The 18,237-nt window shown below is 41.0% G+C and overlaps 1 protein-coding gene across 3 annotated transcripts in view; it reads left to right on the forward strand.

The window, feature by feature from the left end:
• The first annotated feature begins 639 nt into the window (after window positions 1–639).
• The window catches only part of ATRN (attractin), a 214,129-nt gene continuing 196,531 nt past the window's right edge, over window positions 640–18,237 (forward strand). For all 3 annotated transcript variants that reach the window (XM_049869254.1, XM_049869251.1, XM_049869253.1), the window contains exon 1: window positions 640–1,160. In XM_049869254.1, the coding sequence (XP_049725211.1) occupies window positions 760–1,160 (401 nt within the window). In that variant the 5' untranslated portion in view covers window positions 640–759. The remainder of the gene's footprint in view (window positions 1,161–18,237) is intronic.

Here is an 18,237-nt window from a genome sequence, read left to right on the forward strand (position 1 = left end):
AATGGTGGGAAGCAAGATAACCACAAACTTTGACAGTGAAAGTGGCGGGTCTGGGCTACCACTGGACTAGTCTGTGTCGAGGCCAGGCTGTGCGTCTTCATTAAGTTTATCATGCATTTACTGAGCACGGTCCCGGGTTCTTAACACGAGTGATTGAATTTCGTTATGCCTACTTTAAGGTTTGGAAAGCAGCACTCCATCTACCGTGCCCTACCTAGCACCACGCCACGACGCAGTCTCCTAGACCCTTTCCGGCCGGCAGCTAGGGTTGGGGCAGGGTACTGAAAGGAACGCGGGGTCTCACTCAGGACCGCACTCAGCACGGCCGGCCGCCCCTCGGTCCTCTGTGGGCCGCCTGTCTCAGTGGCCCTTGGCTACCAGGGCGACTGGTTCCCGGGCAGCCAATCGGGGTAGGGGGACACTTTAGGGCTGTTACCCTGCCGCAGCCGTCCGGGGCGAAAGGCGAAAACCTGACCTAGGGCGTCTTGGACCAAGTGGGGTTCAGCTCTTCCCAGAACGAGGGTCACAGACTGGAGTACAGCGCCGAGCACTCCGGGACATCGAAGCCAGCGCGCTGCGCCCCGCCCACGCACGCACCGGCGCGTCGGCACCGCCTCCGGCGGGGCTCTGGCCCCGCCCCCAGGACTGACCGTGCGAGCCACCGTCCGCCCAGCTCCGCCGCTCACGGCCAGGCGAAGCGGAGCCGGCCGTGCTCTGTGTGTGTATGTGTTCGCGGGGCGCCGTCTCAGCCCCGGGAAGATGGTGGCGGTGGCGGCGGCGACTGAGGCGAGACTGAGGAGGAGGACGGTGGTGACGACAGCGCCCGCGGGCAGGAACGGCAGGCGGCGCCGGGACTGGGACGTGACCGGGGCTGGGAGGCCAGGTCTGGGGGCCGGGCTGCGCCTCCCGCGGCTACTGTCGCCACCTCTGCCGCCGCGTCTGCTGCTGCTGCTGCTACTCCCGCCGCTGCTGCTGCTGCTGCCCTGGGCGGCCGAGGCCGCGGCGGCAGCGGCGATTGTGTCGGGCACAGCGGCAGCCGAGGCCAGGGAATGCGACCGGCCTTGTGTCAACGGCGGGCGCTGCAACCCTGGTACCGGCCAGTGCGTCTGCCCCGCCGGCTGGGTGGGCGAGCAATGCCAGCACTGCGGGGGCCGCTTCAGGTGAGTGGGGGTGGTGTCGGAGGGTCGGGCCCAGCCAGAGGCTGGGTTGGGGGGCGCTCGAGACGGCTCCAGGCCAGAGGCGGATGCCGGACAGAATGTGGGGAGGTGAGGGCCCTCCTCAGTGGTTGAAGACCATTTGCTTCCGGGGAGATCATCCTCTTTGACCTGGGGAATTTCACCGGTGGGAGGTGAGAAGGTGCGAGGTAAAGGTAGGGGCACACCGAAGGCATTTGGATGGGCAGCCTAGGTCAGAAGAAAGCTTAGGGTCTCAAAGAGTATCAAAGTCAATCTCTGAAACTGGGCCTATTTCAGAAAAAAGAGGTATCAGAGAAAAGACGAGTGAGCCAGTTTTAACATCCCTTGATGGCTCTGGGTTTTTTTTGTTATGCCTTTAGGGTCTCATGAGCTCCCCGACCCAGTGGGGCAGTTCTACTCTGTCCTGTAGGGTCGCTATGAGTCAGAATTGACTCGACGGCAGTGGGTTTGGTTTTTTGGTTTTAAGCTCCCCGACTAATTGGAAATGTGGGATACTCTGAAGGAACAGGGCCTTGGAAGTGATTTGTTGGCTGGAGAGTAGGGAGAAAGGCAGGATTGTGAAATGCTAGGGATAGAACAGTGGTTGTTGGCTGAAAGAAAGTGAGGAAACTAGCCTTTTGAAGCTCAGTGGCGGCTGCACATTGGAACAGGGTCTGTCCTAGAGAAGGGTTGGAAGGAGGTTCCTGTTTGTCCTGGTTTCTGGAGAATATGGAGTTGGCCTGGTTCAATTAGCACTTATCTATTATTTGCTTCATTTGTGCAAGGATTTCCAGGTAACACACAAATAAGTACCACATTAGCCAGACTTTGGCCTAGTCCAAAAGGAGTTTGGAATATAGTAAGAGATCGATATGTACATAACCCTAGTTATTAGGGTTAGAGAGTCATTCTTGCATGCCTTTGGTAGATATTTACTGAACACCTATGATGTCTGCCATGGGGGAAGGAAGAAATAAGGTGAACAAGGGAGGGTCATGTTCTTGTATCTTACATTCTAGTGTGGGTGACAGGCAGTTAACAATAGTGAAATACATGAACAATTTCAGATAACGGTAAATGATATGAAGAAAATAAAACAGGGTGGTCTGATAAGAGAGTGATAACCAGCAGGAGAACATGTGGGAATTCAGAGGTGGAGAGGTTATGACTATTTAGGGGGATCCAAGGAAGACTTTGAGGACGAGGTGGCATTGGATTCTAGCATTTGAGGCTAAGTAAGTACTTGGAAAGGTAGAGCTGGGAAAAAAATATTCCACATGGAAGGAAAGATGCAAACAAAGTTGTGGAGGCCAGAAAATAAAGTTTTGCTGGTGCCAGGCTATGTAGAAGAGAGCTGTGAGAGAGAAGTTTGGAACGGCAGAATTACACACTCATGTGATGTCAGAGCTCCAAGAGAACTCAGAATATTGAGGAGATGAGCTCCTGTGGATAGAGAAATGAAGTGACTTTGCAGCCAATGTGTAGTGGGGCTGGCCTTATAATTTAGATCGTTCTGATTTACGAACTCAATCTACAAGTATGTGTGGAGAGCTCCTTTGTATTAGGTTATGAGATACGGTGGTAAACAAGATAGACACAGTTTTGCTATTGTGGAGCTTATATTCTAGTTTGGGAATAAAAAAATCCGGTAATCACTGTTGTAATTCTGCTTAATGCTATGGAGGGGAAGGGCAGGGACCAAGTAAGGGACTTGGCTTAGTTTGGAAATGAGGATGAGGTTAGTTACTGAGTAAATGACTTGTGCTTTGAGATCCAGGGGGTGAGAATGCACTGTCTATGTGAGAGATGGGGTGTCGAGGGACCAGCATGTGCTTGGGGATCAGAGGAATCATGGCAGGCTGGATCAAAGGCCAGATAGCTGGAGCAGAGAAGGCAAAGAAGAGATTGGCAAGACTGGAGAAGTAGGCAGGGGTCAGGCCATGTGGGGACCTTTCAGATGGGCTGAGAATTTTGACCTTTAGCCCAAGAACAGAAGAATGGCATAGTTCACTCTTTTTTTCATGAAATTATAGGCTTTTAGATTGGAGCCAGAGCAGGAATGGACTTGAAGGAGAGACCAGTGCATTTTGAATTTGAGGACCTTCCAAGGTAGTTGGGTCAGACGAGGGTCCTTCAAGTTTTGAAAATCTGGGCTGCTGTGGTAGGCAGTGGGGGACCACAGGGCTCAAGACACATTCATAGCAAGGTTAACCTGTCTGTAATGTTTAGAGTAGGTAGACTCCTTTTGGGCATGAGGGATTGTGGACAATTAGGTGGGAGCTGTTGATACGGGTCAGGCCAACGGTAATGAGAGTTTGAGCTAGGCAGTGGGAAAGGAGGCAGGAATAGATGCTAGGTGGTGGCATAGAGGTAAAATGGACAAGTCTCTCTTTGGAGGAGCAGGCCTGAGAGAAAAGATTAGTTTTGGACACACTGACTTTGGGGTGCTCTTAGGGTATCCACACGGCAGGACAGATATGAGAGTTGGAATCATCAATGTAGGAGGGAGATTACCAGGGAGAGAGAACAGGTCTGAGCGTCCACATGGGTGGTCCAGAGAATTCAAGATGAGCCAGCTGATGTGGGGAGCAGGCAGTCCTGACACTGGTTTTCTCAAATGGTGTCACAAACTGGTGTCATGCGTGAGTGAAGGAGCTCCCCTGGTTACTGTAGACACTATTTGAGCCAATCCTAGTTGATGTCAGTGCTCTTTCCAGGACAGAGAGTTCAGACTTGCGTCCTGATGATACCACTTACATTTTGTGGGTTTCTGGAATTTGCATTTCTTGAAAATGAGAATAGAAGGAATTTATGTCTGACTTTTTTTTTTTTTTTTAACTTTTCGTTAAATTTTTACTTGGGGGGAGAGTGAAATGTTGATTTTTGATTGCAGTGGTATTTATCTTGATTTAACTTACAAAACTTTTTAAAATTAGTTAAAAGATATTAAATAAATACCTTTTTGGTTTGGAATGGCATCAAATCAATGTTTTTTAAGCTTTTTAGTTCCTAAGTCTTGTGTTAGAATTGTAGTCATATGAGGTCTTTTACATGGATTGGTAGAAATGTAAGATAATAAGTGAATTGGATTTCACTAAAGCTATCACTGAGTGCCTACTCTGTGCCAGGGACTTGGCCAAGCATTTTCATATGCATTGTACCGTTTAATCCTCAGGACAACTGTGAGGGTGTTTTTTTTTTTCTTTAATTTTTGTTGTGCTTTAAGTGAAAATTTACAAATCAAGTCAGTCTCTCATACAAAAATTTATATACACCTTGCTTTGTACTCCTAATTGCTCTCCCCCTCATGAGACAGCACACTTCTTCTCTCCACTCTCTATTTTTGTGTCCATTCAGCCAGCTTCTGACCCCCTCTGCCCTCTCATCTCCCCTCCAGACAGGAGCTGGCCACATAGTCTCATGTGTCTACTTGAGCCAAGGAGCTCACTCCTCATCAGTATCATTTTCTATCCTGTAGTCCAGTCCAATCCCTGTCTGAAGAGTTGGCTTTGGGAATGGTTCCTGTCTTGGGCTAACAGAAGGTCTGGGGACCATGACCTCCGGGGCCCTTCTAGTCTCAGTCGGACCATTAAGTCTGGTCTTTTATGATAATTTGGGGTCTGCATCCCACTGCTCTCCTGCTCCTTCAGGAGTTCTCTGTTTTCCCTGTCAGGGCAGTTATCGGTTATAGCCGGGCACCATCTAGTTCTTCTGGTCTTGGGCTGTGTCAGGGTGCTTTATTATTGTATGGTTGTAATTAGAAAAACGTTTAATTTTTTTTTCCAAATGAAATGCTACAAAAAAAAAAAAAAATTGTCGTCAAGTCAGTTCCAACTCATAGTGACCCTATAGGACAGAGTAGAACTGTCTCGGAGGGTTTCCAAGGCTGTAATCTTTAGGGAAGCAGACTGCTACATCGTTCTCCTGTGGAACGACGGCTGGTGGGTTCGAACAGTCATCCTCTCAGTTAGCAGCCAAGCACCTTAATCACTATGCCGTAGTGCTTCTGAACGTGCTACAGAAATGATTACTTACAAAGGATAATGTTAATGGTGTCAGTTCAGTGAAGATAACTGTAGGATCTTTGGTGGATAATTTCTAAAGTGGTACCACTTTTGTGGGAATTTTCATAATTCGGTGATCATTTTTTTCTGTCCGTAACTTCACTGTTGAAATTTTTCTTTGGAGGATAAATAAGCTCCATCAAGTCAGAAAATAGAGATATTAAGCCCATTTATGAAACTGATATGCATTTAGTACTTCTAAGTTCCTGTTATACAGAATTTTTGGGAGGGTGGAGTAGAATAACTCAGTGAATTGAGCTTTCTTGTTACCCATAATGTTAAGACTTACCTTTTGTAGTACAAAAGGAAAGGAAGAAAGCATTTATTGAGCATCTGTTATGTGCCAGCACATGCAGTACTGTAGCAGGAGTCCCAGCCGCAGCTGCTGCCTCCATTTCTCTGGTATTTCTGCATTTTTCCTGTGCAGTGTGCTAAGTGCCTTTTGGAAATTAGCCCTTTTAATCCTTGGCATGATTTAACTTATGTTCATGAGTCAAATTAGGCTTGTCTGTTTCTCCCAGTAGAGTATAAGCTCCACGAGGGCAGGGAGATTTATACATTTTGGTCACTGTTATATTCCCAGAGCCTACAATAGTCCCTGAGAGAGACTCCGTGCTCAATATGTATTTGTTGAATGAAGGAATGAATTTCTACAAGATACTTTTTATGACTTATTAAAAAGTCATCCATACCGATATGATTGCCATATCTGTCTTTTGTCCTCATATTTCTCCTGCACTTCATTGCCTTTTTCTGTTTGTTGGATGTCTTTATTGGGGTGTTTTCCTGGCATGACGCACTGAGCCATGACTAAGACCAAACTTCTCACCCTCACTCAAAGAAAGTCTTTTCCTTTGTACTTCCTTATTTCAGTTGTGAATTCTATAATGAAGAGTCGAAACTTCGAAGTGATCTTTGGTCCTTTCTATTTGTTTATTATCTTTGCTCTAAAGTCTTAGGAATTTGTCTTTTTCTATTCTTCCAGCTGCCATCTGGTGCACCTGGCCCTTCACCTCATTGTTGACCTGGCTGTTGCCCCCTAACTGGTGTCTTTCAACTCAGTCTCGTCTATATTTTGTCATAAAAATTCCTGGAAAACGTGTCACTACCTTGCTCAGAACCCCCACCCCCTTTTTTTAAAGCTCTTAATTATCCTCGGTGGAAGGCTCCCGCTCTTCACATACATTCCTTTTTTCCCTAACCAAATCTTTCTACTTTATAGTCATTCTTTTTACATCTTTGCTAAATTTAGCACCCTCCCTCCTCACTACCCCACATACTTCTTTTCTTCTCTGCTTATCTGGGTTTTACCCGCTAAGCCCCATCTTCAGTTCTCTGTATATAATCTATAATAGCCAATTCTCCCTAATAGCATATCTGTTATCTTCTCTTGAGATGACTCATCAGCCTGTTCAAATCATAGCTATTTTCTGAATGATTATTATGTGTTACGTACTGTGCCCTGTCTTGAGGATATGAAGGGTGAGAATCAGGCCTTGCTTTCTCCGTGGGGAGTTCATAATTCGGAAGGGAAGACAGCTATGTGCACAAGTAATTAGAATTTAATAATAAAAATATAGGCACTATGTGGTGCTGTAGTCTCTTGGTGCAGTTAGTTAGTGCATTTGGCTGTTAACCGAAAGGTTGATGGTTTAAGCCCAGCCAAGGACAGATCTCAGATTTTGGAAACCCTGGTGGTATAGTGGTTAAGGGCTAGGGCTGCTAACTAAAAGGTCGGCAGTTCGAATCTACCAGGTGCTCCTTGGAAATCCTATAGGGCAGTTCTCCTCTGGTCTGTAGGGTTGCTATGAGTTGGAATTGACTCGATGGCAGTGGGTTTTTTTTTTTTTTTATGTGGTGCTAGGGTAACATGATAGAGAGACTTCCTGGGATTCTGGTGGAAGGCATCACAGAGGAAAGGACATTTGAGCAAGTCTGAGAGGTTACATGTGAATAGATCATCTGGGGAGAAAGGCATTCCAGAAGGAGTGAAGAACTTGTGCAAAGGCAAGAAACCATGGACTGTCATACTTAGAGAACTGAATGTAGATGGGTGTTATCGTAACATAAGTTTTGAGGGGGTGCAGTGAAAGGGGCTACAACTGGAATGTGACAGTGGCCTTCCCCTTCATTTCCCAACAGCATACAGGTCCAGGGTTTATCCTCCTCTGGAAAGAGTGATGCTTTCTAAGGAACTTGTAGCAAATGAGGAGAAGTGAGAGTCTCATTGGCTTCCCTGTCCTTTACTGAAGCAGTCACTGTGGCTAGGGTCATGGGAATGTTCTGACTGGTCAGACCTGAATTGAGTACCTGCTTTGCAACTGGGGGTGGGGGGAGGAGGTCAGCTCCATTAGATGGCATGGACTGTGGACAAGGTTCCCAAAGGAAAACATGTAATGTTACCAGAAATTGGGGCCAGTGCTGGGCAGGTGGAAGCAGCAGACTTCCCCGCCTATTCTCAGTGCTTGCCATTTGTTGAATACTCTGTGAATGTTGATGATGAAAAGTGGTAATGATTTAGAAAATACTGTATTGAGTAATGAAATCCTGGCTCGCCAGTTTATCGGGAATCCACTTAGTCATTTAAGGTGGAGTTACGGGGCGGTTCTCCTATGTTCTGTAGGGTTGCCGTGAGTTGGAATTGACTTGATGGCAGCAGGTTTGGCTTTTGGTTTTGTGGGGACTCTGCTGGCTCTTTGAGGTTATTGCATTGGAGTTTGGGCCCTTGTTGAGTCTCAGTCTAGTGGAGCCTAGTTACTGAATGAGAGTTATAAATCCTCACATTTTGTGATGGGGGAAATAGAGAGGATTGTGAGAGGAACCACAAAAATACTTGTTTTTACTGAGTGAAATTATATCATATTGGGTGAAAACTTATCTTTATGTAAAATATTACTTATATAATAGACATTTAAAGTTTTTGCCTGATTCCTGGAAGATTTCATTTACGTCATTGAAAAGGTGAAAATATGTTTATTGAGCAAAAACAATTGAGCATGAATGGCTTAATATAATTACATAAGTTATGATATGTTTGAAAGCAGACATTTTAACTTCATCTTCTGTGAAAGATTCCCAAGATAGGCGAATGCTTTTTTATTTATTACAGTAAGTGTATAGGGACCAGGTAAGTATATAGGGGAAAAGCAAAGTATGTTTATGATCAAAACAATTTTTACTAAGTATGGTTAACTTATTTAATATATTTGTAGCATTACTTTTATATTGAGAATTAAATATAGAAGTGTATACCGAGTATTATGAACAGAAATCTTATATTGATTTTTCTTTTTAACACTTTTTGTTTCCAAAACTGGAATGAAATTGCAGTTATACTCTTTGAAATACTTGTGTCTGGGAATTTGTCAGCCACTGTGATGGTTAAGATTATGTGTCAGCTTGGCTGGGCCATGATTCTTAGTGTTTTGGCAGTTGTATAACGTGATCACTTTCTTATTGAAATTTGATATGTGGTCACCCCCATGGTGGAATCTGCTGAGGAGTACCGGCAGGGGCGGGGCCCCTGGCAGCTCACCACCCCCTCAGCCCTCATCTCTCTGCCCTCCACCACCTACTTCCTTCCTGCTCACCTTGCCAAGGCTTGTGGTTTGTTCTGGATCCTGCAGCTGCCTCTTGTCATCTGGCCTCCAGTTCGTGGGACTTGAGCTATGAGCTTATCTGCCTATCTTTGGTTTCATAGATCTTCACAGCCTGTGAGCAGAGCCCTGCTTTGCAGCCTGCTGATCTTAGGTTCGCCAGCTGCTGCTACGTGAATCAGGAGAAACCTTTTGGTCTTACCTGCCAATCTTGGGATTCCTAGATATTCATAGCCTGTGAGCAAGAGCCCTGCTTTCTGACCTACCAATCTTGGGTTTGCCAGTCCCTGCGGGTGTGATTCAGGAGAAGCCTCTGTCTTAATCTACGGACTTAGGACATTCCAGCCTATACAATAGCTATACAATAGCCGTTTCTTTGATTTAAATCTCTCTGTATACGTATTTATACACTTCACTGGTTTTGCTTCTGTAGAGAACCCAGACTAAGACAGCCACTAACTTGTTATGAAAATCGTTTCCCACTTAAATAATGCTCTTTACTACTTTCTGTGATTTAATTATTTTTTGTCTTCCTTTCCCAAATGGGAAACCCTGGTGGCGTAGTGGCTGAGTGCTACAGCTGCTAACCAAAGGGTCGGCAGTTCAAATCTGCCAGGCGCTCCTTGGAAACTCTATGAGGTAGTTCTACTCTGTCCTATAGGGTCGCTACGAGTCGGAATCGACTTGACGGCACTGGGTTTGGTTTGGGTTTCTCAAATGTATTGTGACAAGAGTGACTTTCGTTCATATATTATATACTATCCTAATCCTTCATTTTCCTACTTCCTGTCTTCCGTTTTGACTTTTCCTTATACTTTTAAACCAGTACTTTGTTATTATCATGACTTTTTCTAGTTTTCCCTTCTCAGGGCCTGTCTTGCTTTTTTCTTTATTCTTATTTTATTGCTGTGATCTCTCTTTAACTGCCTTTGTTTTAGCACTTGAGACCTTGCTTTGATTTTATTCTTCCAATTTTTAATTCTTGAAGTTTTCTGTGTTCTTAAATTATATTTGAGTGAACTTCAGTTTTTGCTGTTTAATTACATGTTTATTCATCTGGAATTATCTGTTTCTTGTTTGTAGATGTTAATTTTCATCACGGCCGAATTGCCTGCTTATTTTTTTTTTTAATTTGACATTACCAGTATACATTAAATGAATGAATTTTTCATTCCAACTTGGTCTTTTTTGCATCCCAGCTAGGAATTTTCTGATTTGTTTATTAGTAAGCCAATAAGCATTAGGTCTGGAATGGTGTCAGGCACTTTTAAAAGGCACAAATTTGTCTCTTGACCAGTATTTCCTAAATTTTTGGATTCACAAACCGTTTCACAATTGTACATAATCTTGTAGACTCTCTTAGGAATTAAAAATAATATTAAAAACTTTAGCTTTTTGATAAAATGATTTTAAATAGAGTAAAAAGTCATTTGTTAAAGTTGATAATGTACACTTTAAATACAATTTCTAATGATATTCATAATACAAAAAGAAAAATTTGACCTTTTCTCTATTTAGCATGTGGTACATCTGTTTAGTGTACTTTAATTGTGTAAGAAAAAGCATGGTTTTAGACAAATAAAAATGACATTTAATTTTGGGATTGGATGTATATTAAAATAGAAATTGAATTGGACTCTGTTTTGTGCTATCAGAAATAATTTTCTTGTCCTGTTGTTTGGAATTCATGTATTTGTGCTTTAAAAATTATTTTAAGAATATTTTTGTGTGTCTTGTTTCTAAATGATGAAACGAGAGAGAGCTTTTCAGCTATTTGTAAGCATTTCTCTGCAAATAGCACATTTCCTGTATGAAGACTTTTTTTTTTTCTTTCTGTTGAATGAAAAGCCTGGGCTGGAATAATTGTCGCTTAATTTTCCCTTTTTAACATTGGTTTTTGAAGTACTACTGATATCTTGCAAAGCTATACAAGAAATTTTGTTCAGAAAATGATCAGATAATCTTGAGGGAAATGGGCAGAATTAGTATCGTTTTATGCCCTGTTATAACTTGTACTTAATATCATTGTATGTTATGCTTGTCTTTAAACAGCTGCCATTACTCTCTTTTATTTATTGAACTTCTGGAACAGTTTGGACCACTTGTTGAGAAACACTGACCAACTAACTGATGGCTTTAAAGCAGTCTTGTCTTTGGTGCTGATTTAGTCCTTGGGTTACCTTTAACTTCCTTTTTTTTGAAAAATATAAATTATCTTATTTTTTGTTGTTGTTGAAAATATACACAGCAGAACATACACCAGTTCTACAGTTTCTACATGTACAATTCAGTGATACTGATTCCATCCTTCAAGCTGTGTAACCGTTCTCATCCTCCTCTTCTGATTGTTCCTCCTCCGTTGACATAAACTTGCTTGCTCATATGCAAGTTCAACTTGAAGTAGAAGAAAATTAGAACAAGTCCAGGAGCGCCAAAGAACAACCGTGAGTATATCCCACCTGAATTTAGACACCATCTCAAGAATAAATTTGATACATCGAACACTAAAGACTGAAGACCAGACGAGTTATGGAATGACATCAAAGATATCACACATGAAGAAAGCAAGAGGTCATTAAAAAGACAGGAAAGAAAGAAAAGACCAAAATGGATGTCAGAAGAGACTCTGGAAGTTGCTCTAGAATGTAGAGTAACTACAGCAACAGGAAGAAATGATGAAGTAAAAAGCTGAACAGATTTCAAAGGGAATCTTGAAAAGACAAAGTATTATCATGGCATGTGCAAAGACCTGGAGGTGGAAAACCAAAAGGGAGAACACACTTGGCGTTTCTCAGACTGAAAGAGCTGAAGGAAAAATTCAAGCCTCTGGTTGAAATATTGAAGGATTCTACAGGGAAAATATTAAACAATGCAGAAGCATCAAAAGAAGATGGAAGGAATATACAGAGTCACCATACCAAAAAAGAAGTGGTCGATATATGGGTATGTCTCTTGACTATAAACTTAGGAGTGGCATTCGTGGGCCATATGGTAACTCTACGTTTTACTTTTTGAGGAGCTGCCAAACTTTTCCACACAGACTGCATCTGTTTACATTCCCACCTCCAGTGTATGAGGTTTCAGTTTCTCTACGTTCTCGCCAACACTAGTTATTTCACTTAAAAAAAAAAAAAAAAAAGCCATCATAGTAAGTGTGAAGAAGTGGTATCTCATTGTGGTTTTGATTTGCGTTTCCCGAATTCTGTTGATTTTGAGCATCGTTTCATGTACTCACTGGCCATATCTGTCTAGCTTTTTTTTTTTTAGCGATACTTTATTGTGTTTTTGGTGACGATTTACAAAGCAGTTGAGGTTCCCATTCAGCAGTTTCTACACAAGTTGTTCAGTGGCATTGGTTACATTCTTCATAATGTGTGAACATTCTTATTATTTCCGTTCTGGTTGTTCCATTTCCATTAATCTAGTTTCCCCGTCCCTTACATTCTCATCTTTGTTTTAAAGTAATTGTTGCCTGTTTGGTCTCACATAGGCGATTTTTTTGAAAGAGCACGGTACTTATGAGCGATATTCATTATTTTTTGAGACAATTTGTTATTTGGGTACAAGGTGACCTTGGGTTAGTTTTGGTTTAAGGTTTGACGGTATCTCTGGGCAGTAGTCTTGAGGAGTCTCCAGTCTCAACTAGTCCAGTAGGTCTGGTCTTCGTTTTTGTTTTTTTTTTTGGTAGGAGTTTTTCTGTTCTACATTTTTCTCTCATTTTATCAGGGTCCATCTCTTGTGGCCCAGACAAGGATGGTTGGTAGTGGTAGCCAGACACCATCTAGTTCTTCTGGTCTCAGATTAGATGAGGCTGTGTAGACGTTTCGTCCTGTAGGCTGGTTTCTTCTTTGAGTCTTTGGTGCTTTTCTTTCTTTTTTGCTTTGAATGAGTACAGATATGTCTGTCTTTTTTTGAGAGGAAAAAACACCTAGCTGCCAGTGAGTCGATTTTGACTCATGGTGATTCCATGTGTGTCAGGGTAGAAGTGTGCTCCAGTGGCTCTTCAATGGCTCAGTTTTCAGAAGTAGATTGTAAGCCTTTGTCCTGAAGTGCCTGTGGGTAGACTGGAACTTCCAACCATTCTGTTAGCAGCCGAGCATGGTGTAACCGTTTGTATCATCCAAGGACTCCTTTATGGGAGAAACATCTATTTAAAACTTTTGTTCATTTTTAAATGAGGTTATTTGTCTTTATTGTTGAGTTGTAAGAGTTTTGTATTAAAATATTCTGCATATTAAACCCTTATGAGATACATGATTTGCAAGTAATTTTCCCGTTCTGTGGCTTTTTTTCTACTTAATAATGTCTTTTGACGTACAAAAGTTTTTTATTTTAATAAAGTTCAGTTTATCTAACCAAGAACATGAAGATTATACCTGCGTTTTCTCTTAAGAGTTTTTTAAGTTTAGCTCTTACATTTAGGTCTTTGATCCATTTTGAGTTAATTTTTTTTAGGATGTGCTCCCACCTCCTTTTTTTTTTTAAATTATGGTAAATGTGTGTGTAACAAAACAGTTGCTATTTCAACAATCTTCACATGTACAGTTCAGTGACATCAATTATGTTCAACATGTTGTTTAACCAAATTAATTTTTATATATGATTTCAGATAGGAGTCCAGCTTTCTCGTTCGCACGTGGATATCTAATTGTTTCAGCAGTAGTTGTTGAAAAAACTGTTCTTTCCTCATTGATTGATCTTGCCACTCTTGTCAAAAATCAGTGGACCCTAGATGTATGGGTTTATTTCTGTATTCTTACTTATATTCTGTTGATCTATATGTCTATCCTTATTCCGGTACCACCATACTGTCTTGATTACTGTATCTACATAGTAACTTTTGAAATCCTCCGCGTATATTTTTTAAAAATGTTTTATTTTGAGGTAATTTTAGATTCACATATAGTTGTAAGAAATAATACAGAGAGATCTTCTGTACCAATGTCCCATTTCCTTCAGTGGTAACATCTTGTGTAACTATAGCAAAAGAGCATAACTAGGAAATTGACATTAACGTTATTCAGATTTCACCAGTTTTACATACACGAATTTATATTTGTGTGTGTATTTCTCCATAGGATTTTATTCTAGTATATAGTAGAAATATATGTATAAATGCTATGCATTTCTCAAGCTGAAAAAACTGAAGAAAAAATTCAAGCCTCGAGTTGCAACATTGAAGGATTCTACGGGGAAAATATTAACCGATGCGGGAAGCATCAAAAGAAAATGGAAGGAATACACAGAGTAACTATACCAAAAAGAATTTGTCAGTGTTCAGCCATTTCAGGAGGTACCATATAAGCAGGAACCAGTGGTACTGAAGGAAGAAGTCCAAGCTGCACAGAAGGCATTGGTGAAAAACAAGGCTCCAGGAATTGACGAAAGACCAATTGAGATGTTTTAACAAACGGATGCAGTGCTGGAAGTACTTACTCGTCTATGCCAAGAAATTTGGAAGACAGCTACCTGGCCAACCGACTGGAAGAGATCTTTATTTGTACCTATTCCCAAGAAAGGTAATCCCACCGAATACGGAAATTATTGAACAATATTATTAATATCACATGCAAGTAAAATTTTGCTGAAGATCATTCGAAAGCATCTGCAGCAGTGTATCAACAGGGAACTACCAGAAATTCAAGCTGGATTCAGAAGAGGATGCAGAACCAGGGATATCATTGCTGATGTCTGATGATCCTGGTTGAAAGCAGAGAATGCCAGAGAAAGCAGAAAATGTGTTTTATTGACTGAGCGGAGGCATTCGAATGTGTGGATCATAACAAATTATGGATAACATCATGAAGAATGGGGATTCCAGAACACTTAATTGAGCTCATGAGGAACCTGTACATAGATCAAGAGGCAGTTCAAACAGAACAAGGGAATACTGTGTGGTTTAAAGTCAGGAAAGGGGTGTGTCAGGATTGTATCCTTTCACTATACCTGTTCAATCTGTATGCTGAGCACATAATCCAAGAAGCTGGACTACATGAAGAACGGGGCATCAGGATTGGAGGAAGACTCATTAACAACCTGGGTTATGCAGATGACAAAACCTTGCTTGTTGACAGTGAAGAGGACTTGAAGCACTTATTGATGAAGATTAAAGACCACACAGCCTTCAGTATGGGTTACAGCTGAACATAAAGTAAACAAAAATCCTCACAACTGGACCGATAAGCAATGCCATAATAAACGTGGAAAAGATGGAAATTGTCAAGGATCTCGTTTTACTTGGATCCAGAATCAACACTCATGGAAGCAGAAGTCAAGAAATAAAAGACTAACTGCACTGGGCAAATCTGCTGCAAAAGACGTCTTTGAAGTGTCGAAAAGCAAAGATGTCATGTTGAGGACTAAGGTGCACCTGACTCAAGCCATGGTGTTTTCAGTCGCCTCCTGTGCATGTGAAAGCTGAAAAAAGAAGACCGAAGAATTGACACCTTTGTATTGTGGTGTTGGAGAAGAATACTGAATATATCATGGACTGCCAAAAGAAGGAACAAATCTTAGAAGAAGTACAACCGAATGCTCCTTAGAAGCAAGGATGGCGAGACTGTATCTCATATACTTTGGACATGTTGTCAGGAGGGATCAGTCCTTGGAGAAGGACGTCATGCTTGGTAAAGTGGAGAATCAGCGAAAAAGAGGAAGACCCTCAATGAGATGGATTGATACAGTGGCTGCAACAATGGGCTAAAGCATAAAGACAATTGTGAGGATGGCGTAGGACCTGGCAGTGTTTCATTCTTTGGTACACAGGGTCACTGTGAGTCGGAACCAACTCCATGGCACCTAACAACAACAACAGCAGCAGCATATTTCTATGAGTGTTATACTTCTGTATAACAAAGATTTCTATAGAAATGATTTTTTTCAGCTTTCTATGACCATGTGACTCCAAGTGTTGAAAATTTTCTTATGGATGAATTAATCATTGTGGTTATTATTAATAAACAACTGAAGAAACCACATAAATCTAATACCTATTTTTATAAATAAATTTAAAACTTAATAGGTAAAATTTTGTTGGAAAAAATCTTAATGAGATGGATGGTACTTTTTTTTTTTTAAGTCTGGAGATGATATAATGTACTACTAGAATGAGACAAGTTTCAGTATAAATTTTTCTTTTTTGGTAAGTGAAACCTTGTTGTTATAAATAAATATATTTACGTGGAAGAAATTTTGTTGAAGCAGTGTCTCTTAACTCCTTCTGAGTCATATGCTAGAAGTCAAATGGCGATCTTTCATAAAAATTTTTTCTTAAGTATCTTCTTTCAATTTTATTGTGAGAAAAAATTGAAAACCACTTGACTTCCAAAAGAATTTCTTACCCAGCCATTGTGGTCATTTCGTTTCTCAAGATGGACACTGATACTTTGAATAATTCTTTGTTTGGGGCCTTGGAAGTTTTTGCATTCTGCAGGTATGCCTTTTCTTTTGCCAGGTGGGAAAATCTTCCATAAGATTGTGAAGGAAGTCCAGCAAGACCTTGTACTTCTCCTCAGGCCGATTAATTTTAGGAGAGAGAGTATGTGGAAGGTATCGTTTGGAAATCTATTCTGTTTGAACTCTCCAGACCTTGAGTCTCTTGGAAAGTTTTCACATATGAACCCAGGTCAGTTTGAGGGCTGTTCTCTTCGGTATATACTTAGTAGCAAAATTGTTGGGTCAAAACACTTCAACTTTGGATATTACCAAATTGTTTTTAAAAGAGATTGATTCAGTGTTCACTCCTATCATTCATGGTTGGCGTTCTAGTTATTTTCTCACTCCTGTCTGGTTAGTATGAAATGGTATGTGATTGCCTTATTTTACATTTCCTTAATTACTAGTGAGGGTGAGCATCTTTTCGTGTTTAAAGGCTATTTCTTTTATTTGAGTTGCTTTTTCTTACCTTTTCCCCATTTGTCTATTGGGTTATCTGCCTCCGTCCCCCCCTTTTCAAATGATTTACGGGAGTTCTCCATATATTTTGGATATTAATCCTGGGGTTATATATGCTGCAGTGATCTCTTTGTGAATGACTTGCCTTATTTTATTTCACAATTAAAAATTTTTTTCTATAAATGATTGGATAAATAAATGTTGCGAAGAGACAAATCTTCCATACAGAAGAACTCTGAATAAGTAGATACTGCCTACTCTAGGAGGTAGAGCTTGGTTTCTCTCCCTTGTTGCCCTTGAGTGGCTGGATTTAGTCATTCTCATGCAAAGAATAGAGGGGGGAGAAATAGTAACTTTACAGGGAAGAAACTTGGCAAACACTGCTTTAACCAAATGATTAAGGTTAACAGTACAATGATAGTATATATTGATAACATGCACCTTGATATGATAGGAGGGGTTGTCACATCTGTGGTAGTTTTCCCCAAAGCCAGTAACTCCAATCTGATCGTGAGAAAAACGTCAGACAAACCCAAATTGAGAAACGTTCTACAAAATGCTGACAGTACTCCTCAAAACTGTCAGGGCCATGAAAAACGGAAAAGATTGAGAAACTGTCACAGTCCAGAGGAGCCTAATGATGAATAAATACAATGTGGTATCCTGGATTGGATCCTGGAACAGAAAAAGGACCTTAGCGTAAATACTGAGAAATTTGAATAATCTGAAGTTTAGTTAATAATAATATATCAATATTGGAGTCTTAGTTTTGAGAAATGTACAGTGGTAGTCTAATATGTTAACATTAGGAGACACTGGGTGAGGAGTATATGAGAAATCTCTGAATACTTCTGCAATTTTTCTAGAAGCTGAAAATTATTCCAAAATATAAAAGTTTATTAAGATTTTTTAAGATTTTCTTTTAATGAATCTAAGTTGCTGTTGGTTATAAGATACACCATTATTTTCTATACTGTAAAGAAAGAAAAATGCTGCTAGTAAAATTAAGATTTGACATCAGTTCTAAGAAGTAACTTGATGTACAAGTATATAAAAAAATTGTACATCTGAAAAGTTTTTCTTCCCTTCCTTGGGAGTAGGCAGTGTTAACAGTTTCTTGTGTAATCTTTCAGGTATGTTATCTGCATAGATAAGGAATTGTATATGTTTTATCTTCTCTCTTCTTTGTTTTTATGTAAGTGACATACTCTGTTCACTGATCTGTACTTTCCCTCCTGCACCCTCACTGCACAGTATCCTGGAGGTAGTTTTACATCAGTACGTTCTTTCTTTCTTTCTTTTGAGTAGCTGTCTTTGGTATTTCCATTGTATGTTATTGTCGTTGTTAGGTGCCATCCAGTTGGTTGTGACTCATAGTGACCTCATGTACAACAAAATGAAACACTGCCCGATCCTGCACCACCCTTACAGTCATTGTTATGCTTGAGCCCATTGTTGCAGCCACTGTGTCAATCCATCTCATTGAGAGTCTTCTTCTTTTTCACTGAC

Source organism: Elephas maximus, chromosome 25, assembly GCF_024166365.1.
Source record: "Elephas maximus indicus isolate mEleMax1 chromosome 25, mEleMax1 primary haplotype, whole genome shotgun sequence".
NCBI classification, from domain to species: domain Eukaryota; kingdom Metazoa; phylum Chordata; class Mammalia; order Proboscidea; family Elephantidae; genus Elephas; species Elephas maximus.